The 17,854-nt window shown below is 39.6% G+C and overlaps 3 protein-coding genes across 3 annotated transcripts in view; 2 read left to right on the forward strand and 1 right to left on the reverse strand.

Moving 5' to 3' along the window:
- Window positions 1–8,978, forward strand: part of LOC140941870 (polycystin-1-like protein 2) — a 42,213-nt gene extending 33,235 nt beyond the window's left edge. The window contains exons 22-27 of the mRNA XM_073390877.1: window positions 83–425; window positions 1,143–1,369; window positions 1,899–2,252; window positions 3,070–3,238; window positions 4,088–4,307; window positions 5,637–8,978. Coding sequence (XP_073246978.1) covers window positions 83–425; window positions 1,143–1,369; window positions 1,899–2,252; window positions 3,070–3,238; window positions 4,088–4,307; window positions 5,637–6,909 — 2,586 coding nt within the window. The 3' untranslated portion in view covers window positions 6,910–8,978. The remainder of the gene's footprint in view (window positions 1–82; window positions 426–1,142; window positions 1,370–1,898; window positions 2,253–3,069; window positions 3,239–4,087; window positions 4,308–5,636) is intronic.
- Window positions 8,979–9,352: 374 nt separating this feature from the next.
- On the reverse strand, window positions 9,353–15,456 carry LOC140940329 (palmitoyltransferase ZDHHC4-like). The gene is made up of 5 exons (XM_073389268.1): window positions 15,077–15,456; window positions 14,883–14,977; window positions 14,044–14,339; window positions 12,180–12,424; window positions 9,353–10,306 (listed from the first exon to the last, which is right to left on the reverse strand). Exons 1-5 carry the CDS (start codon window positions 15,206–15,208, stop codon window positions 9,962–9,964), a joined length of 1,113 nt encoding a protein of 370 aa, XP_073245369.1. The 5' UTR covers window positions 15,209–15,456; the 3' UTR covers window positions 9,353–9,961.
- Window positions 15,373–17,597, forward strand: LOC140940335 (meiosis expressed gene 1 protein homolog). The gene is made up of 4 exons (XM_073389277.1): window positions 15,373–15,461; window positions 15,792–15,897; window positions 15,990–16,057; window positions 16,898–17,597. Exons 2-4 carry the CDS (start codon window positions 15,801–15,803, stop codon window positions 17,021–17,023), a joined length of 291 nt encoding a protein of 96 aa, XP_073245378.1. The 5' UTR covers window positions 15,373–15,461; window positions 15,792–15,800; the 3' UTR covers window positions 17,024–17,597.
- Window positions 17,598–17,854: the final 257 nt, after the last annotated feature.

The raw sequence follows: 17,854 nt of genomic DNA on the forward strand, positions 1-17,854 counted from the left end.
TCCTTCCCATTTTAATTTTAGATTTATGAACAAATTTTACAGTTCACATATTTTTTGTTTTTTCTCTATTTCATTTTTGCAGGTACTCATAGGCATCATCTCCAGCCTTATTGTTTTCCCAATCAACCTCATTGTAGTTCAGATCTTTCGTAATGTCCGCCCCAAACCCAAAGTGAAACCCAAAAAACCTCCGCCACAACTTCCAAGTCTGTCCTTTACCAAGGACAATATCGAAAACTACAACCACCTTAAAGAATCATCCGATGAATCTACAAAGGGCTCAAACAACAGCTTGGATTCCTCAAGGGAACGGAACAACAGGACAAGACTGTCTATCAATGACGTGCATACCGACGTAGATCGCGCGAGCTTCACTGACAGTCCGCTGCTTATTGATCGAAGGCTCAGTACGGCTTACGAGATAGGTATACATGTTGTTTGTTTAATTAGCAATTGGTGAATTCGGCTTTCGTAGGAAATGAAGAATTAAGCAGATCGAGGAGGGTTTTATCCACCGAGGCCGAAGGCAGTGGTGGATAACACCCTCCGAGTAACTGGTTGTGGTGAATTATGCGTGTGCTTTTAGCCAATCAGAATCGGAGAAATATTTTGAATGAATGATAACAATACTTAATAGTGCTCTGTGTTGGCCCGAGTGGATTTAAGAATAAAAAACCTGAAAGAAAATGGAATGAAACCCTTTCACTATCTTTCATTAAGGCTTTTTTAACCTACAAAAAAGGTTCTCGAATCACAAAGCACTCAAACAAGAAGCGGCTTTTTAAATACCACTCCTCCCGTTTTCTGAAAGTTTTTTGTTTAAGAGTCAGAGAAATTTAACGAGCAATATTTGACTTTTAAGTAATATACTAAACACGAGACAAAGTGTTTCATCACAAGATCAAACCGACTTAAGAGATAGTTGAAAACACGACGCGCAGCGGACTGTTGTTGAGGAACTTCGGGGTGTTCGATTTTGTGATAAAATATAATACTGTGTGGAATAATGTTTAATATCACTTCTCAAACAAACAAAACCTTAGATTGAGAAACTAGGGATGAAAGAATGAGGAGCTATTCATCTGAGTAAACATAAATTTCCTTTGTATTTTAATCAAATTTTTCTGTTGATCATTCTCTAGCTCCTACATCTCGTTGGCGACGTGCAGTATTGTTTTTCAAGAAAAGGAATTCTTTGCCGTACCAGGCTGTCTACCTGGCTTGGTTTCTAGTGTTTGCCTTTTCGACCGGGTCCGCAGTGGTTGTTGTGCTTTACGGCATGCAGTTTGAGAACGTCAAGTCTCTTCAATGGCTGTTTTCGTCGGTTGTATCATTCGTGCAGGATATCCTTATTACCCAGCCTCTCAAGGTATAGAATAGTAAAGACTTTCTGCTCCTCACAATGGAGTATAGTAGTCCAGATCAAAAGAGCACCGCTTCACTGAATTCTTAACCCCGTAATCACTTTCAGGTTTGAAGTATCTCAAAAATGCATTAAAAATCAGTCTCCAGTGAGTGGTTTTCTATACAAATCCTTCAAACTGTCTTAAAATCTTTTCTTAGGTATTATGGGGCTGAAATTTTCTTTTGTTCATAACAGGCTAAGTGAATATTCAACGTCAGCTTAAAAATTTCAAAATTTACAAGGACTTGAATTGGACACCACTCAACCGTGACTGGGTGGCAAGAGTTGTTTTTTCCATACAAATCCTCCTAATTTTCGGCGGCCGTTGCGAACGCTACTTTTGAGATACACGGCTGAAAACTTACAGTCTACTTAATTTTTTATATGTTCTTTCAGTTCCCACTAAAATCATTTTTCCAAAAATAATGTTTACAGAACGTTGATCACGTGACCAACTATTGCAAAAGGCCTATTCTGCCCTATTTCTTCTCAGGTACTTGGGTTGGCCGTATTCTTTGCTCTTGTTGTCAAGAAACCAGACCAAGGCGAGTTCCAGATCACAGAAGAGGCCCTAAAACTTGCCGAGGACGAAGAATTTCTACAGCAATCCAATCAAACAGGAGAAAAGACCAACAAAGCCAAACTCTTACCCCCCGATCAAGCCAAGCTGATTGCTATGAGAACCGCAAGAATGAAGGAACGTAAGATGTATTCCGTGATCCGGGAAGTCGTGACATACTATTTTTTCGTTGCGTTACTCTTGACGATTGCATACACACATCGCAGCCCGACAGCGTTTTACCAGACCACAAACATGGTCAACATGATAGGAGCAAGCTTCACCAAGGTAGGAAAATTGAAATTCTACCCTGTTATGACTTAAAGTAAACACTAACGAATCACTGTATATACTTGGTGGGTCGGTAGTGATATTCATTAACCAATAACGTCCATATTTGTCTGAAATATTAAAGTTTCCAAGAAATATCGGCTGTCCGATGTTAGTCACCTGACCACTGACAGCGAGTGGAGACTGTTCACCGACCTCTATATTTTCATTTAGCGAACAAAATCATGAAAGTGTATTAAATGGGCGGCATGGATAGAGGCGTGAATGCCTTATTGTGATTTATGAGTGAAAGCCTCGAATTATTAAGAATGACATCACAATATATGACACTGAACCTTTCATTAAGATTGATTCATTGCAACGCCTTGAATACACTGCCTTCTACATGTTTCTCAAAATCGTCTGAACATCGTAAATAATGCCGGTCAGTAAATATAGGAACCGTATGGTATCGATTTCAAAAACCCCTTTCGGCCCGCCTCTACGCCGTTGAAATCTAATTAGTCCGCGAATTCCTTTTGAGAACACACTGTCATTGTTGGAAAAGCAGAGCAATTGTTTAACTATAGATATCAAATTCTTCTTGCCAGTGTTTTTTAAAAGACGACTTTTTTCATGCATATGTCGCGTAAATTGAAGGGAATTTATGGGTTTCCTGTGGAACGACATCGGCACTTACATTGCTCGAAACTCTTAAGGAAATAACCTTGATCTTTTATGGATGAAACCTTTTTGCCTTCTGCAAACTACTCGGTGCGCAAAATACCCTGGTTTTTAGTGGCTGTAAAAAGTTTATAATTTGTTCGTTATTCAGATCACCAACCAGAGGGAGTTCTGGAACTGGACTCAAAACGACTTGTTGGACAGCTTGTTTCCCGGTACCTGGTACAACGGTGCAGAAAGAAAACGTGACGGTTATATGGCAGACGGCTACAGTCAGATGGTGGGAGGAGCAAGAATGAGACTTTTAAGAATTAAGCAGGGTCAGTTTAACGTAACGCGGCACTAAAGCATTTTAATTGCTTTTAGAGATTGGCAAGTTTGTTATGCAATTGATAGTTTTACCGTGATGCTGATTTAACTGTGACAGTGAGTGCTTTTGATATTACATTCGTGACTGTGATTGTGACTTTGGTTAAGTGTGCGCCACAAAGAGGGGAAATTGTTAGTCCAGATCAAATAGTAGTACTGTTGCGCTCAGGTTGTAAGAACAGGCATACAAACTACGAAGTTTGTGCTGACAGTGTACCATGCTAAGAAAGCTATTGTATTGAAAAGTGGCTTAATGACTACCAGCGAAACTTGCATGCCCTTTTAAGTTGGGCTATTCGTGCAAGGAAGGGAGATCAATTTCTTTAGTAATTTCCCATCTCTTGCTTAAAGAGGGTTTTCTCCAAAAAAAATTTTCAGGTTCCGGAAGTTGGTATCATCATATCACCGACGTCCATCTTGGACATTACAGATAGTTGAAGCAGCAACGACGGCGACGGAAAACGCGGTCAAAAACATCAAAACGACTTGCTCTTTCCACATCTTTCCGATTATTCTATATGTAGCTGAAAGGTTTCAGTAATGCAATGTATTGAAAGGATCTAATAAATGAATTGGTTACAAAAGCGTCAAGAACAAAAAGGAATAAGGATTTCTTTGTTTTCTTTTGGTGCTTTGCGGAATACTTTTAATTTGGTCATTTTATGTTGGCTTTTTTTTCTGACGACAGCAAAGAAATATATATAAAAAATGCAGAGTTCCCTCTCATCTCCACAGGGAATTATGTAATGTTCGAGAAAGTTGACTAAGGAAACGTGGTCGTTTCTTTTTTTTTTAATCAGAATCCTGCCAAGTTCCGTCAGAGGTATACGGTATCACCAACGAGTGTTACGGTGAATACTATATAACAGGGGACGACAAGAATGACTACACTCCGGGATGGAACATTACGAAATACGCAACTAGGATATCATGGGATGACATGCCGTGGCGATACCAGAACAGTACTCAGCTGGGTGGATATCCCTTCTGGGCCAAACTCACTACATATGGAGGTGCAGGGTAAGTAGCTCATGTGAATGTACATGTGTTTTTCCCCAAAGTATCAAGATGTGTACAGACATTCACGCAACAACGAAAATGGTAAATATGGCGAAAATTCAAATGAGACTGCAACAAGGGCCATCTTAAAAGTGACGATTTTGACGAAAATTGCCAAAAAAAATGTGACAAAAAAGGTGAATTTTTGCGAAAATTCGCCAAAGGTTTAACAGAAAAAATTCAAATGAGGTGGCAAAAGGGGCCCCTTAGATGTTTTTTTTTTCTCCTTTTCTTCCAAACTCGTTCCTGGGGTCTCTCTTCTTTTTGTGACATAAGCGATACAGACAGGATGATTTGAAGAGAGACTGTGGAAAGGAGAGTTGCATTGAGAGAGCTGTTCACAAGTCAGGATTGACATGCCAAGACTACTGACAATCAGTCGTCCTTCTATTTCCACGGTTTACTCTAGCTCAACCAAAATAGATGCGTGTAACGCTCTTAGCAACATAGCCTGCGTAGCAGGCGCTTGTAAGTAGGGGGCACAAGAAAAAACGGGCGCGCGAGAAGGTGACACGCGCGAAGAGAGGGAGCTTCCTCACCCCCCGCGTGTCTCCCTCGCGTGCGCCCGTTCTTCCTTTCGCCCACTACTTCCAAGCGCCTGCTACGCAGGCTATTAGCAACACCCACGTTATGATTTGGGTGCTGGGTTGATTTATGCGTATCAGGGGTGCGGTGAGATGATGGAGATTAAGCAACAACGATGGCGACGGTTACGAAAACGTCACTTAAAAAATGAATTCGCGCTTATTCCACCTCTTTTAATTCGTCAAATGTTGGCGAATTTTTCTTGAGTTGAATTCTAAAGGACTGTATCAAAGTTCAGGAAAAGAAAAACAAAGTCGTTGTCTTGTGTTCACGTCTTTCACAAAACGTGAAATTAGGCATTTTCACGTCGTAGTCGTGCAGTGAGGGCAAAGAAATGTACAAAAAGGCGTGATGCACGTGCAAAGTTGTTTTTTTTTTTGCCAATCTAAACCTATTGCCTTTTTTTTTACCGTTCTCGTTGCCGTCGCCGTCGTCTTTGCTTAAGTTCCCTATTCGGGGGAGAGGATTACTGCACAGTCTCAAGATTTTGAATCTTCATGGGTTGGCATCTCTGACTATATTTAGATGTCTTATCTGCAAAATGTTTCGCGGGCCTTCCTAATATCTCTACTATACAATCATCTACGACATTCTTAATTCTATACTTGAAAACTCCTTACCCAGTGATCACTTCCAGCCGTCTCAAATGACACAAAATGAAGCGCGTACTTCCAATTTTATGGAAACCAATCTTTTTCTTTTCAGATACGTAATCGTTCTTGAACCAGGCTTTGACAACCACGTTCGAATAAAAAAGCTGGAAAATAATCTGTGGATTGAGCGGCATACTCGTGCCATCTTAACCGAGTTTACGATCTACAATGCACAAAGCAATCTGTTCTGTATCGTGACATTAGTGGCAGAGTTTTCCGCCATTGGCGCTGTTTTACCATACATGAGTGTCCAGACTGCGCGCCTTTACGACTTCACGGATTCTTACATGTTCTTTGTACTTGCTATTGATGTCTTATTCGTGCTGTTCATATTATTCTTCACGTATCGTGAAATCAAAAGCATTTACAAAAGCGGCATTCAAGCTTACGTTAAGGAATTTTGGAACTGTGTCGAGTTTGGTATCGTCGCGTTCACCTTTGCTGCCATTGCGTTGTACGTATACCGTGCGTCAACTATCCGCAACGTCCTGGATTTAGTCCGGTATGATCCCTTTCATTTCAAGAGTTTTCAGTTCGCAGCATACTGGGATGAGTCTTACACGTTTATCTTAGCCATCATCGTGCTCCTGGCCAACATTAAACTTAACAAGCTGTTGCGATTCAACAAACGCTTTTCGCTTCTCTCCTCCACGTTGAAGTATGCTTACTATCCATTGGTGATGTTCAGTATTGTCTGGGGTATCGTCTTCATGGCCTTCACCTTGTTTGCGTCGCTTGTTTTCGGCCCTATCATGTACAACTACCGAAACGTTTTGGCTTCATTAACGTCTCTTTTGAGTCTTATGCTGGGTCGGACAGCTTACTTTGAGATGCGTGACACCAACCGCATACTCGGTCCTTTGTTTTTCTTCGGATTCATGTTCATGATGTCGTTCGTCCTCATCAACATGTTCTTATCGATCGTGGTTGATTCCTTCCTAGTTGTGAAGCACGACAATGACAAGCAGTCGAACGAGTACGAGATTGTCGACTTCATCATCGAGCGATTTAAGCTGTGGTCGGGGATCGGGAAAACTCGGAGACCGCATAGTCGTAGACGAGTGCTCTGGGACACGGCCGCCTGCCGTGTGAAAGCCATCAACGCGTTCATGGACAGGGAACATTCGGTAACGATCGCTGGTTTGCATAAGGACATGGTATCTGAGCTGGAAAATCGACTGGAAAAGCTTGTTGTTCGAACTGATGTTTTGTATGATGAGTTGTTCCCCGAGAAAAGGCGTTCCAAGATCACAGGGAAACAAGGAGCAGTGAAAGTAAAACTACCTCTTTCCAAGGCAGATCTACTGCAGGGACGAACAGGCTAAGTCTGGAGGCCTGAGTTTGTTCGTTTGGCAGTCTGCGTGAAGGAGTTCCGAGGAAGAAAAAACCTAAGTGTTTTTTTTTTTATTTTTTTTTTACAAAAAAAAGAGTACACAGGTACAGGAAAGACCATGAGTGCTGAATGCTCAACTAAAGAAAAAAACCATACTTATAAACACGTTTCCTTGTGTTTTCAGGTAGTTTTGGAGCTGTCAAATAATATTTTACCCTTGTTGCTTTGGATAGTGTATCCAAAAGGCTAAATTGAACATCAAAAAAATTGCCCATTTTTATCACTTAAAGGTGTTCTTGACTGTCCCTCTTTAGTATAGCCTCCCACGCAGGCGTTTTTAGGGGAGCTCGTTTTTCATCCCTCCCCAGAGTATATTCCTCACACCATTATGTTACAAACCATGCATTTGTTCCAAGGCCGTTTAACACGGATTTCTATTGGGGGACAGTGAAAGTTACCCCAGGGTTTTATTGCTCTTGCGTATCCGGCTGAATGAAGTCCCAGAACTCTGTTTCACTATTAACGTAGGCGTCAATTCTGGGTTACGCCATTGAACAGGGGCGTAGCTACCCGTACGCACGGTACGCACATGCGTAACTGAAAAAGTCGAGGGTAAAAAATGGATTAACATAAAACAAAATCAACAACATCAAAAAGCGAATAAGCACATTTTTTCTCAAATCATTTAACTCTGCTCGTCCCTTTTCAATATATATTTATTGTTTCTGAAACATCAGACTGTTTTACAACCGAATGTGGGCTGCCAGGGAAGCGGTGGACTGAATCTTGAATAATATATCTATAAAATTGTACGTACCTCTGGAAAAATCCTTGCTATGCCCCTGTTGAATGGAACTTTTCAAAATGGAGAATCTGTCCATTTCTCTTTTTTTAAGATAAAATCACTTAGAAAGTTTCTTTCTCGGGACCCATAACTTATATCTCTTCTTCAACATTCTAACGAGGTTTTCACTTGGAAAGATTAAATGGAGTTTTCATATGATCATGGACGGTAAATTATGATATTTTTGTTATTTTGTAGTTATATGAGATCCGTTAATTTTCTAGACAGATTCGATTTTGCTTTACAAATAATCAGGAGAGAGAATTCATATGGGTAGTAAAATTATTTTTTAGGATGTGATTACGTTATAGTAAATAATACCTACTTTGTATGATATGAGAGTTTCTTTGAACGTAGTAATGATTGGGGAATGACACAACTAGACTTAAAATTTGCTATAATAATGCACGTTAGTGGCGTGTAACGCGTTTTAATAAGGCCATTCATCCTTATCCTCATCAGGCTGATGAAGAAGTGAATTTGTGTCTCTTCATCTTGACTCATCTATGTTGTTTATAAAAAAACATGTGCGTACATGGTAACTGTATTTTACAGACTTTTCGACAAAACAGTAGACGTAATATACCAAGCATGAGACGTAGCGTTTCAACACCATATGAACCACAGGGAAAAGAGTTGAAAAGACGCGCAGCGGAGTATTTTTGACGAAATGCAAGGTGTTTCATCACTGTGTCGAATACTTGATATACCTCTCAAACGAAAATGATTTTAGAGAAGAAATTAAGGATGCAACAATGAGCAGTTTTTCATCGGATTTCCAAACACTGATTAAACATTAATTTCCTTTGTATTTTTCTTATGAATTATTAATGAGTTTGAGACAGCAAAAACAACGTGTCGACTGCGCGCGCAGATCTAAAACCTGAATTGATCAATGTCAGAGCGGCAAGCAGAGCGGAGAATTGAGCACGAGAAGTCGCGTCCACTCCTTTCCGCGCGCTCTCGTGTTCTCATTTCACGAACCCATTTGACGTCGCGTTGTTTTTGCTACGGCTAAGTTCTTGGTACAATGCGCTTTCATTTTGCTTTTTTTAACTGACCGATAACGGGAGCAGGAGAGCTGTTGAACCATCGCTTTGCTTTGCCGAAGGTAACGTCTTTGTAAATTTTATGCAAAAGGTACGCGAGTAAAACATGGTCATTATCTGTATAGCTCATTATCATACGTGAATTTAATAAAGTAGAACAGTCATTTATGTCTGTAACATGACTTATTTTTATTTCAAACTATCTTTTCACTACGCAGTGTGCCTCTGCAAGCACATTCTCCATTATTCTTGATTTTTCTCGAATGCGCTGAGTGGAAATTCCAATAATCTTTACTCAGTCTTATTTCTGTTTTGATGTTAGTCTCTATGAGGTCACATGAGATCAGGGCCGTAGCTAGGTTATTTGTAACAGGGGGGGGGGGGAGCATTATCGCGAACAAGCCTTGTAAGGGGGGTCTGGGGGTATCCTTCGCCAGCAAATTTTCAAATTTGGAGGTTCCGAAATGCTATTTTCAGCACTTGTCATGAGATATGTCTCCAAAAAATGGACCTCGAATATTAAAAATGGCAAACAATTGCAAGTCACTATAATCAAAATGACTGAGTCTAAAGAAAACAAATCCATCCGCAGACTTGATGTGTCTGGCTCAACAGGTCCGGGGGGGGGGGGGGAAGCTGCCCCTCTTGCCCCCCCGCTAGCTACGGCTCTGGAGATAGGAGCCTGATCTCCTCTGACCTCCTTTCCATATCTCACTGAAGTCTACCTGTAGAGATCTACGTACAATTAGCAGGAAACCATGTGGTGTAATACTTTGGCCCCCCTTTTTTAGTGTCGTCACGCACGGAGCGTTGCGTGACGACACTAAAAACGGCTGTCTAACAGACAACTCTCATCTCTGAAAAGGCCATTTCGGAGCTATCCGAAGCCTCTGTTTCAAAGCGAGGCTGATTGCGAAGCCATTGTTCAGTGTTTTATTCTCGGGCAAATAAAACTTATTTTCACGGCTCACTCAGCCACAAGGTTTTACAGTAAGCCTCGTTTTGAAAGTGGGAATTTCCGGAACTCGCAAATGGCCTCTTGAAAGAGCGTAGTTTTTTACGGCGGGCTACTGAGTGCGTAGTTACGCGACAAAGCGCCGGACTTTAGAAGCTGTACTATTCCACGTGTACCAAATTTATCCCCGTACAAACTACGTCTGAATAAGCACTTCTCTGATGTTTTTCCATACGCCCTTGTTGTAAGGTGTACTTATTTGCCAAGGAGTTTCAGTGATTTTCTGTGTGACCTGAGACGGGTCATGTTTATCGGTACCAGTCCTCCGTTTTGCCACCTTGTTCCGCGATCCATGTCCTCTTGGCTGACGAGATAACCTGGTGCGGTGTCTTGCGGGAAAAAATCGTTTGTAGAGTTCATTCGTGGTTTGATTTGTGAGCACCAGGTAGAAGTGAAATAAGGAGAACCCAGACATAGCTAATCCAAATAATGAGACGGTAAGAAACAGAATGGCAATCAGTGGATAGTGAACCAGCAGATACTACAAAAAAAAAAAACAAAAAAAACAAAAACAAAAACAAAAAAAAAAAAGGAAGATTCAGTGTGTTGAATCAGGTCGAATTTTAGGACATGATCCATGACTCAGGAACCACTCCCCGAGTAGGAATATTTTCAATCTCAAACTAAGCCTCACTAAGAATGAAAACTATACCTAGTCTGTTCACGGACCTCCTACTATTTAGATATCGTCAAGGGCGCGCAGGTGTACGAAAACAACTAGACTGGCTCTGCCAGTAACCTGCGAAAGCAGACCTCACCCCCTCACCCGCCGAGAAAAAAGCGTTTGCGATCCCGAGCTGGGAAACGATTTCAGTGACGCCAGCCAGTATTTTTCAACCAGTCATCAATCATAATTTTCGAAAGAGTATACAGTGCATCATTGTTACCTTCCACCCAACGAAAGAGTCAATATTGGGTAGCTTGCATTGGTCATTCATGAAACCCTTGTTCTCAGTTCTTGCAGGCTAGGGTTCCGATAAAGGTATAGGTTTACAACACTCTACATTCCAGATTCAGACATGTCTCTGTATTTATTACATTTAGTGTATTCGGATTCGTAGTTACTCCAAAACATTCATTACGAAACAAAGTATTCATTTTAGACTCCAGATTTAAAGTCTCCTGACACCCGACGAAACCATAACGTTTTCATTTCAGATTTACTGGCACAACTGCGAGTAGCAAGGAAAAACGAATCCGGTACCGAAATGTCCCGGATTCATTAGGAACCCGGATAAAATCTCTACTGTCAAACAAGTTCAAAAACAGATGACGGTACAAGCAATTCACCATTTTCATTACCTTGTATTGGGCTTAGGACACTGGTGGTAGGTATTTACCCCTTCACTGCCAGAGTGAATAACAGAGTTTTGTAAGGTTGTTCTAACTTTTGAATCTGTGGACAAAAGTCTATAATGTGACCATTCAAATGAAACCTCTTCAGCGATACTTTCACATGGTACTACCGTAAAATTCCGAAAATAAGCCCCTCCATGTATAAGCCCCTCCAAATATAAGCCCCCCAAACCGGTAACGCAAGAAACCCTCCGTTAAATCGCCCCTCCAAATATAAGCCCCCCGGGGGCTTGTACTTGGAAAATTGCCCTCAAATACAAAGTAAAACAAAGCCAAAACGTTAAATTTCCTTCCAACTCAAGGCTAGCCCAATCGATTTTGAAACGCAAATTTCCCTCCGTAGATAAGCCCCTCCGAATATAGGCCCCTCCAAAAATAAGCCCCTCAAAAAGGGCCTTTGAAAAATATAAGCCCCGGGGCTTATTTTCGGAATTTTACGGTATTTGGTTAGAGTGTAGTTCTAACTTTTGAGTCAGTCTGTGCACGAAATTCTATGATGTGACGATTCAAATGAAACCTCTTCAGCCGTTTTTTAAGACGGTGCTTTTTTTTTCAGCATTTTACAAAGCAAAATTTGGAAATTTTGCCAAAATTTGACTTTGGTTACTTTATACTTTCGGCAGGGAAAGGGTTAAAATATACAGCCTGCTAGAAATGTCCTGACAAAACGCGATAACCATACATGTAAAAATCGAGGCTGTTTGGGCACATCTCATTAAATTTTGGTTGCGTTGGAATGTTTTAAAGGATGATACTAAGTGGCTCTTGATGATACGCACTTAGAGAACGGTCCCCTACTTTGTAATGGTTTAGCCGGCTGGATTCCCGATTAATGCCATAATTTTGTCACGAGGAAACTGATTCTACAAGGCTTTTGACCAGTTGGCAAGAGACAGGTACAGCCACTTTAATTTCATTCAGCGAATTACATCTAAGGAAATTATTTTAAAAAATTCATCTTTAACACCTGTTAAATTTAAGTTCGTAATTAAAATTACCTGGGTCAAAATTCTGAAGCTAGCTGTATAGTGTCTTCCATCCAAATCCACATACTTCATCGTCATTAAGCCATCTGATACCACGATGTAGGCAAACACCACAGTAACAACAAATGCTGTGTACAAACAGAGGATCGCTGTGCTTATGATGAAACCCAGAAATGATTTGTAGTTCTTCTTCCCAATGCAGTTGTTCACCCACGAACAATGATGGTCAAACCGGCTGATGCACACATCACAAATAGCTGAATAATCAAGTAATTTACAAAAAGAAGATTAATGGAAAAAACATTTGGTCATGATTTAGTATTAAATACAACAGTCATTACTACCACTAAAGAAGCTGAGTAGTAAAGAGCTTTTCAGAATCCTTCCCCTATAGCCGGAGTATCAAGCAATTCTTGGGGGGAGGCGAAGGGAGCAGCAAAAAAAAGGGCATCAGCAAAGGGAGGGAAACTTCCCTCTCCTCTTTAACGATTCGCATTAATTTCATGGAGCGTTAATTTCCTATAATAAGGTAATTGCGATGTCTTTGACATGAAATAATCTTCCATTCTCATAACAGGGACCGCGCAGGGGGTAGGGATGGGGGGGGGGGGTGCTTTAGCCCAGCCACTTTTTCGGATGGTAATTTTTTTTTTTACCTTGGTTACCCGGATCTGTCACTTACCACACAAACAAGGTTTAGTAATCTGACAATACTGAACACCCACAAACAGAGAACAGACAAACTTTTCTTGTAGCTGTTGCCAATGAGTTTGTAGTTCTAAATGACAATCGGAAAGGCAACTTTGGCACCTATAGAGAATCTGACTAATGTCAGGGTGACACTCAACCATTGCATGTGTTGGGTTTAACTTGAAAGTCAATTCATTTAAATTTTGGTCTAAAGTGGGAGCCAGGTTGTAACTTGTTGTCTTAAGTTCCGAAGTAATCGTTACAAATTTATATTACTGTTGGCAGTTTTAGATGGATTTATAGCCATTTCGGAAGACTTGAATTTGAATTTTTCCCAGGGGAGCATGCCCCCGCACCCCCCTCATTTACTCACGCTTATGCATTGGCATTAGCCCCCGCCCCTACTTAAAAAAATCCACTCTACGGGCCCTGCGTAATTGAAATAAATTTCATTTTTACTTTGAAGGGTTTGCAAGGTTTTGCAAGGACAAATTTCTGGTACATTTAGACATAGACATGGAAATCTCCACTAGCCCCCCCAAAGTTGAAATCCACTGTCTGTCCTATTAGTACAGTAAAAACCTGCGACTAAGGACCTGCATTTTCCCAAGTTAGCCTATTACTAACAGGTTCTCATATAATAATTGGTAATTAGCACAAAGTTAGGCCATTTAGTTTCTTCAATAGATTCTTATTTTCTGAAGGAAAAAATACATTGTAGCTAAGAGTATTTAGTGGTCCTCAGCTCATTCCTTTTGGTAAAACCTTTAGAGCAGTTTTCACTTGACTGTCGAAAGTAATTGAGGAATTGGTTTGGTTTTGGTTTTACTACGCCCTTTGGTTGGCTAGTGTATTTACTTTGGTTTTGGTTTTACGACAGTCAAGTGAAAACCGCTCTATTACAATAATTGTAAAACCTGTATACCATTATAATGTTGCAGTTGGAGTTCAATCAGTGTTGACTTATCTTATTGGCCCAAGTGAACGAGTTTTTGAAAAAGATTTTAGAAAATAAGAACCTGTTTCAAATTTTAGCCTGGTAAACTGTCCTTGTATAGAGACTAAATGGCAAATTTTAACCTAACAGGTTCTTAAAAAACAGTTTCTTAACTTAGTTGCTGGCTTTTACAGAAGTAGCATGCTTGACTAATAAATATCCCAAAGGCCAGCAATCCACTTAACTTACAGCAGTGTTTAGACCTTGCTGGCTTGACAAGCTTGCAGGTATAACATTCCTGTGCTGTGCTGTAATACACTCCATCGGGCTCATAATCTTTCATGTATTCAGCATGGTGGGCTGCTGTTATTGCACCAGGGTCTTTTGTAGAACAAATCCAAAAAAAAGTCACATTGATGGCTATAAAAACATATTCAACAACACTGAAGACGTTAATTGAATCAAAGAAGGGAATAACTTTGAAGGTGTAAATAGATGACCCCCCAATGACGAGAAAACCATACAGCAGCTGCACACAGGGGTTTCTAAAACGAAACAAAAGAAACAATACGTCAAAATGTTGAACACATTTTGTACAAAACAGGACTAACTCTTGAGCTGAACTACTTAAAATAAGTTTTTTTTAAAGAGCCAGATATTATCAACATTATGTTAACTGCTGCCTGCTGGTTAGCTCAGTTAGCCATGGCTAAGTTCCAATATGCTGAGCAGTCACGGGTTGAACCCCAGCTGGACCACCAACCAGGATCAACTAATAAGATCATGCTGGTTGTGATTTAAGACCTTTGCTAAGTTCAGATGATCACATCATTGAGCATTGACATCAGACCGTTGGCCTTGTCCCCCTTGTGCTTGTTTATAGGTAATGGTCAGTGGTATATGAGAACCATGCATGCTACACCGGTAAATTGGAGCCTAGCTATGCTGCGTTGGCCTTACCATGCAAATGTGGTCAAAGAGTCCTAAGATTGAATCCCTTGATTGTGGGCTAATGTAAAGAAAAGCTACATCACAACTCACTTTGTAGCAGCTTATACCATTCAATAAGTTTCACTATTCAAGCGTACCGTGTAAACAAGATGTAATTTGTGATGTTGTTTATTCCACGAGTTATTGATACAGGAACACATCTTTCAAATGCCGATCCAGCCAAATGCATAGCCTATAAAATCAAGTTTAAAAATTGACGCTGTATTAAGACTAAAGCTTATGTACGAATGCAGCTATTTATCATAGGAGATTCACCAAAACAAAAACTTACAGACAATAAATTTCTTCGCATTAACCCGATCCAACCATTTCGATGATATTCATACTTTCCCGCAATAACTATGTATGATATTGTTACGAAAGAAACCGTATACAAAAAGGCCATTAAAAGAAAATCCATCATTCTCTGCACATTTCGTTCGCCATCATGGTTTCTTGCTACACTTTCTTACACATACACAACGCAGCTAAAGTCGGCTGGAAATTGTGGGCTCAAAGTTTATTTCTGTATATTTTAAGTTGTCATGGTGACCTCCTCTGCACCAATCAAGCGACAGTGAGTCATCTGTTGCATAGCGAGAGCAAACAATTTTCAAACAGTTTATCACCAAAAATTTTATCGTTTGAATATCATTCTGAGAAAGTAAGTCATCGAGGTAAGTGTCACTTGGTTCGTGTCCGCGAAATTTCAGTTGAAAAATAACATTCTCCGTCGATTGTTTTCAGGGTTAGATATCGTGACTTTGTCGCGGTAGGAACTTTTCCTTATCATTCATTCAACATTCAGATTGCATCAGACGGCACGACAAATGACTTGCCGACCGGAGAAATAAAGTCGCCACTAACCTGTGAACAGGCCTTTGGTCGAGCGGGGAACTAGCTATTTTTTTCCCCAAACAGAGAGCCTGTTCACAGGCTAAGTCGCCTCCAGATTCACATGTCTGAAAAATTTAAGTTATATAACGTGTGTTTGGTTTTTGTTTCAGGATTTAAACATGGCTAGCGCTCAAGCTGCTGTTTCTCCAGTTGCTCAACCATCAAGGCCAAAATCAGTTTCAAGGCCAAAGAGATGGAGTGAAGAAGTTGAAGAAGGTAACATACATGTCTATATATTTAAATTCGAATGTTGCCGATTTGACACACCAGTTGTAATAAATACTTATCCCTGTTTTTTTGTTCACCAGCTTACCGATTTCAGATCGCTGGTTATAGAGATGTTCATGAATATCGCGATGTCAAGCAAAAAGAACCCGTAAGTGATTATAAATATATCTTTCCTTATCATTAGAGAGGCGAAAACTGCTTGTTTCCCAGTTTTATAGGGAACTTTCTGTCTGACCAGCCCTTGGGTTCCTCCCTAACTGCTTAAAATACTTTCTAGAAGGTATTTTTGGGGCACGGGTAGAAAATTAGGCATGAAAAAATATTAAGTTAACAAAAATTTTCTTCCCTATTAATAATTCAAACACGGTGTCAAGTGACAGATGACACTTGTACTCAGAAATAAATTAAGAAAACTAGCAAAGACATTGGTCAAAAAGGAGGAGTTCTTATCCCAAAACAGGGAACTTGCACCATTACCAAACTACTAACTTCGAAAGACAGTTTGGATTTCAGTGTAGGTTTAAAGTTTCTGAAAAGGACAAAGTAGAAATCATAATGAGAATGATTTTGATAATGATGATGATGATAGTAATAATAACACACCAAAAACCTATGTTGAAGTTAGTAATAATATGTAAGGGGCAACAGTGCACATGACTATAAAATCATAGGCTCCTTGAACACCACAGAGGCTTAAGATCAGTCCATGTACATTTTCAGATTTTGCCAAAATATTTTGTGATTGGAGTTAAGTCTCACGGATTTTTTTATTTAACGAAAGTTTTCTTCCTTTGGCCTTCTATCACATGCATTTTATTTCATCCAAAATATTTTCTAGGTACATTTCTTATATTTTGTTGTAACTTGAAAAGTAGTATTCAGCGTTTTCATTAATTAAAATAATTTAATACAGCAACTGATCATGCTTCAGGACTGTTGTGTATTATTTCCCTATGAGAAAGTACTAAATATTTATGTCTTTTCTTAGGACCGTTGGCCCCACAATGGATATGTGAAGAAACTTCAGCGGAAAGACGGCTGTTTCATTTACTTTGATAGACAAAGAGAATGTCTTGACAAAGATGTCTATAAATGCAAGTTATATGGATACTAGAAACAAGGAAAAAATCTTGAGTAAATTCATCACTTGATAGATATCACCATATGCTACAAGAATATTCATGGACAATAATATAATTGTCAGCAATTAATTATTGCTATTTGATTGAGGAAGCAGAATGGATGCGGTGGATTCTAAGTATCTACTGGCCAAGTCTTAGCGATTCATTTGTTACAAGCTGTATTGTGTATAGTGGAAATTGCTATAAAATTATTTAATTTTATGTTTCAAATTCACATGTTTAATATGTATCGTAATCTGAGTGTATATAATTTGACGGATGTGTAGTAACAGTGACTTTGCGCATGAGCTTGTTTTAGGCAGCCTAGGGTTTAATGCAGATGACTCTTAATATAATATATAATAATTTTGTAAGATGGATTATAATATAAACAGTTGACAGTAACAATTATTTGATGTAAAAAGCTATTTTATTGATGTCTTCAAACTAAAAACAAATAGAACCCTGTAGTAGAATGTTGTACAAGTATTACAATAACATATTATTTGATGTAAAAAGCTTTTCTATTGTTGTCTTCATAGTAAAATCAAGTGAACACTTGTCAAATGTTTGTACTGTTTGCTGACCACATTAGTTTATAATTTGGCACGATGGTTAGTCAGTCATCTGGGCATTTTTTTCTTTTTTAAAGAATTCAACAAGTGTGTAAACAACTGGAAAGCGAGTGCAAGGAAAAGAGGAAATGAAATATTATATAATTACTCCAAGGAGGATCTTTACATATTTACCTCCTTTCATTTCCCAGATTCTGGACTTTTTTTTGACATCGCGCTCTAGTTCAAAGACTCACTTATGTTAAGAAA

The sequence above is a fragment of the Porites lutea genome, chromosome 6, assembly GCF_958299795.1.
Source record: "Porites lutea chromosome 6, jaPorLute2.1, whole genome shotgun sequence".
NCBI classification, from domain to species: Eukaryota; Metazoa; Cnidaria; class Anthozoa; order Scleractinia; family Poritidae; genus Porites; species Porites lutea.

What these genes read in the sequence shown, in the direction of transcription:
- LOC140940329 (XM_073389268.1), bottom strand. Translation starts at nt 15,208, where the DNA reads ATGATGGATTTTCTTTTAATGGCCTTTTTGTATACGGTTTCTTTCGTA. An exon ending in AATTACATCTTGTTTACACG is followed by an intron (nt 14,340 to 14,882) that starts GTACGCTTGAAT and finishes GTTTCGTTTTAG; the next exon opens with AAACCCCTGTGTGCAGCTGC. An exon ending in GCTTCAGAATTTTGACCCAG is followed by an intron (nt 10,307 to 12,179) that starts GTAATTTTAATT and finishes TTTTTTTTGTAG; the next exon opens with TATCTGCTGGTTCACTATCC.
- LOC140940335 (XM_073389277.1), top strand. Translation starts at nt 15,801, where the DNA reads ATGGCTAGCGCTCAAGCTGCTGTTTCTCCAGTTGCTCAACCATCAAGG. An exon ending in GAGTGAAGAAGTTGAAGAAG is followed by an intron (nt 15,898 to 15,989) that starts GTAACATACATG and finishes TTTGTTCACCAG; the next exon opens with CTTACCGATTTCAGATCGCT. An exon ending in ATGTCAAGCAAAAAGAACCC is followed by an intron (nt 16,058 to 16,897) that starts GTAAGTGATTAT and finishes GTCTTTTCTTAG; the next exon opens with GACCGTTGGCCCCACAATGG.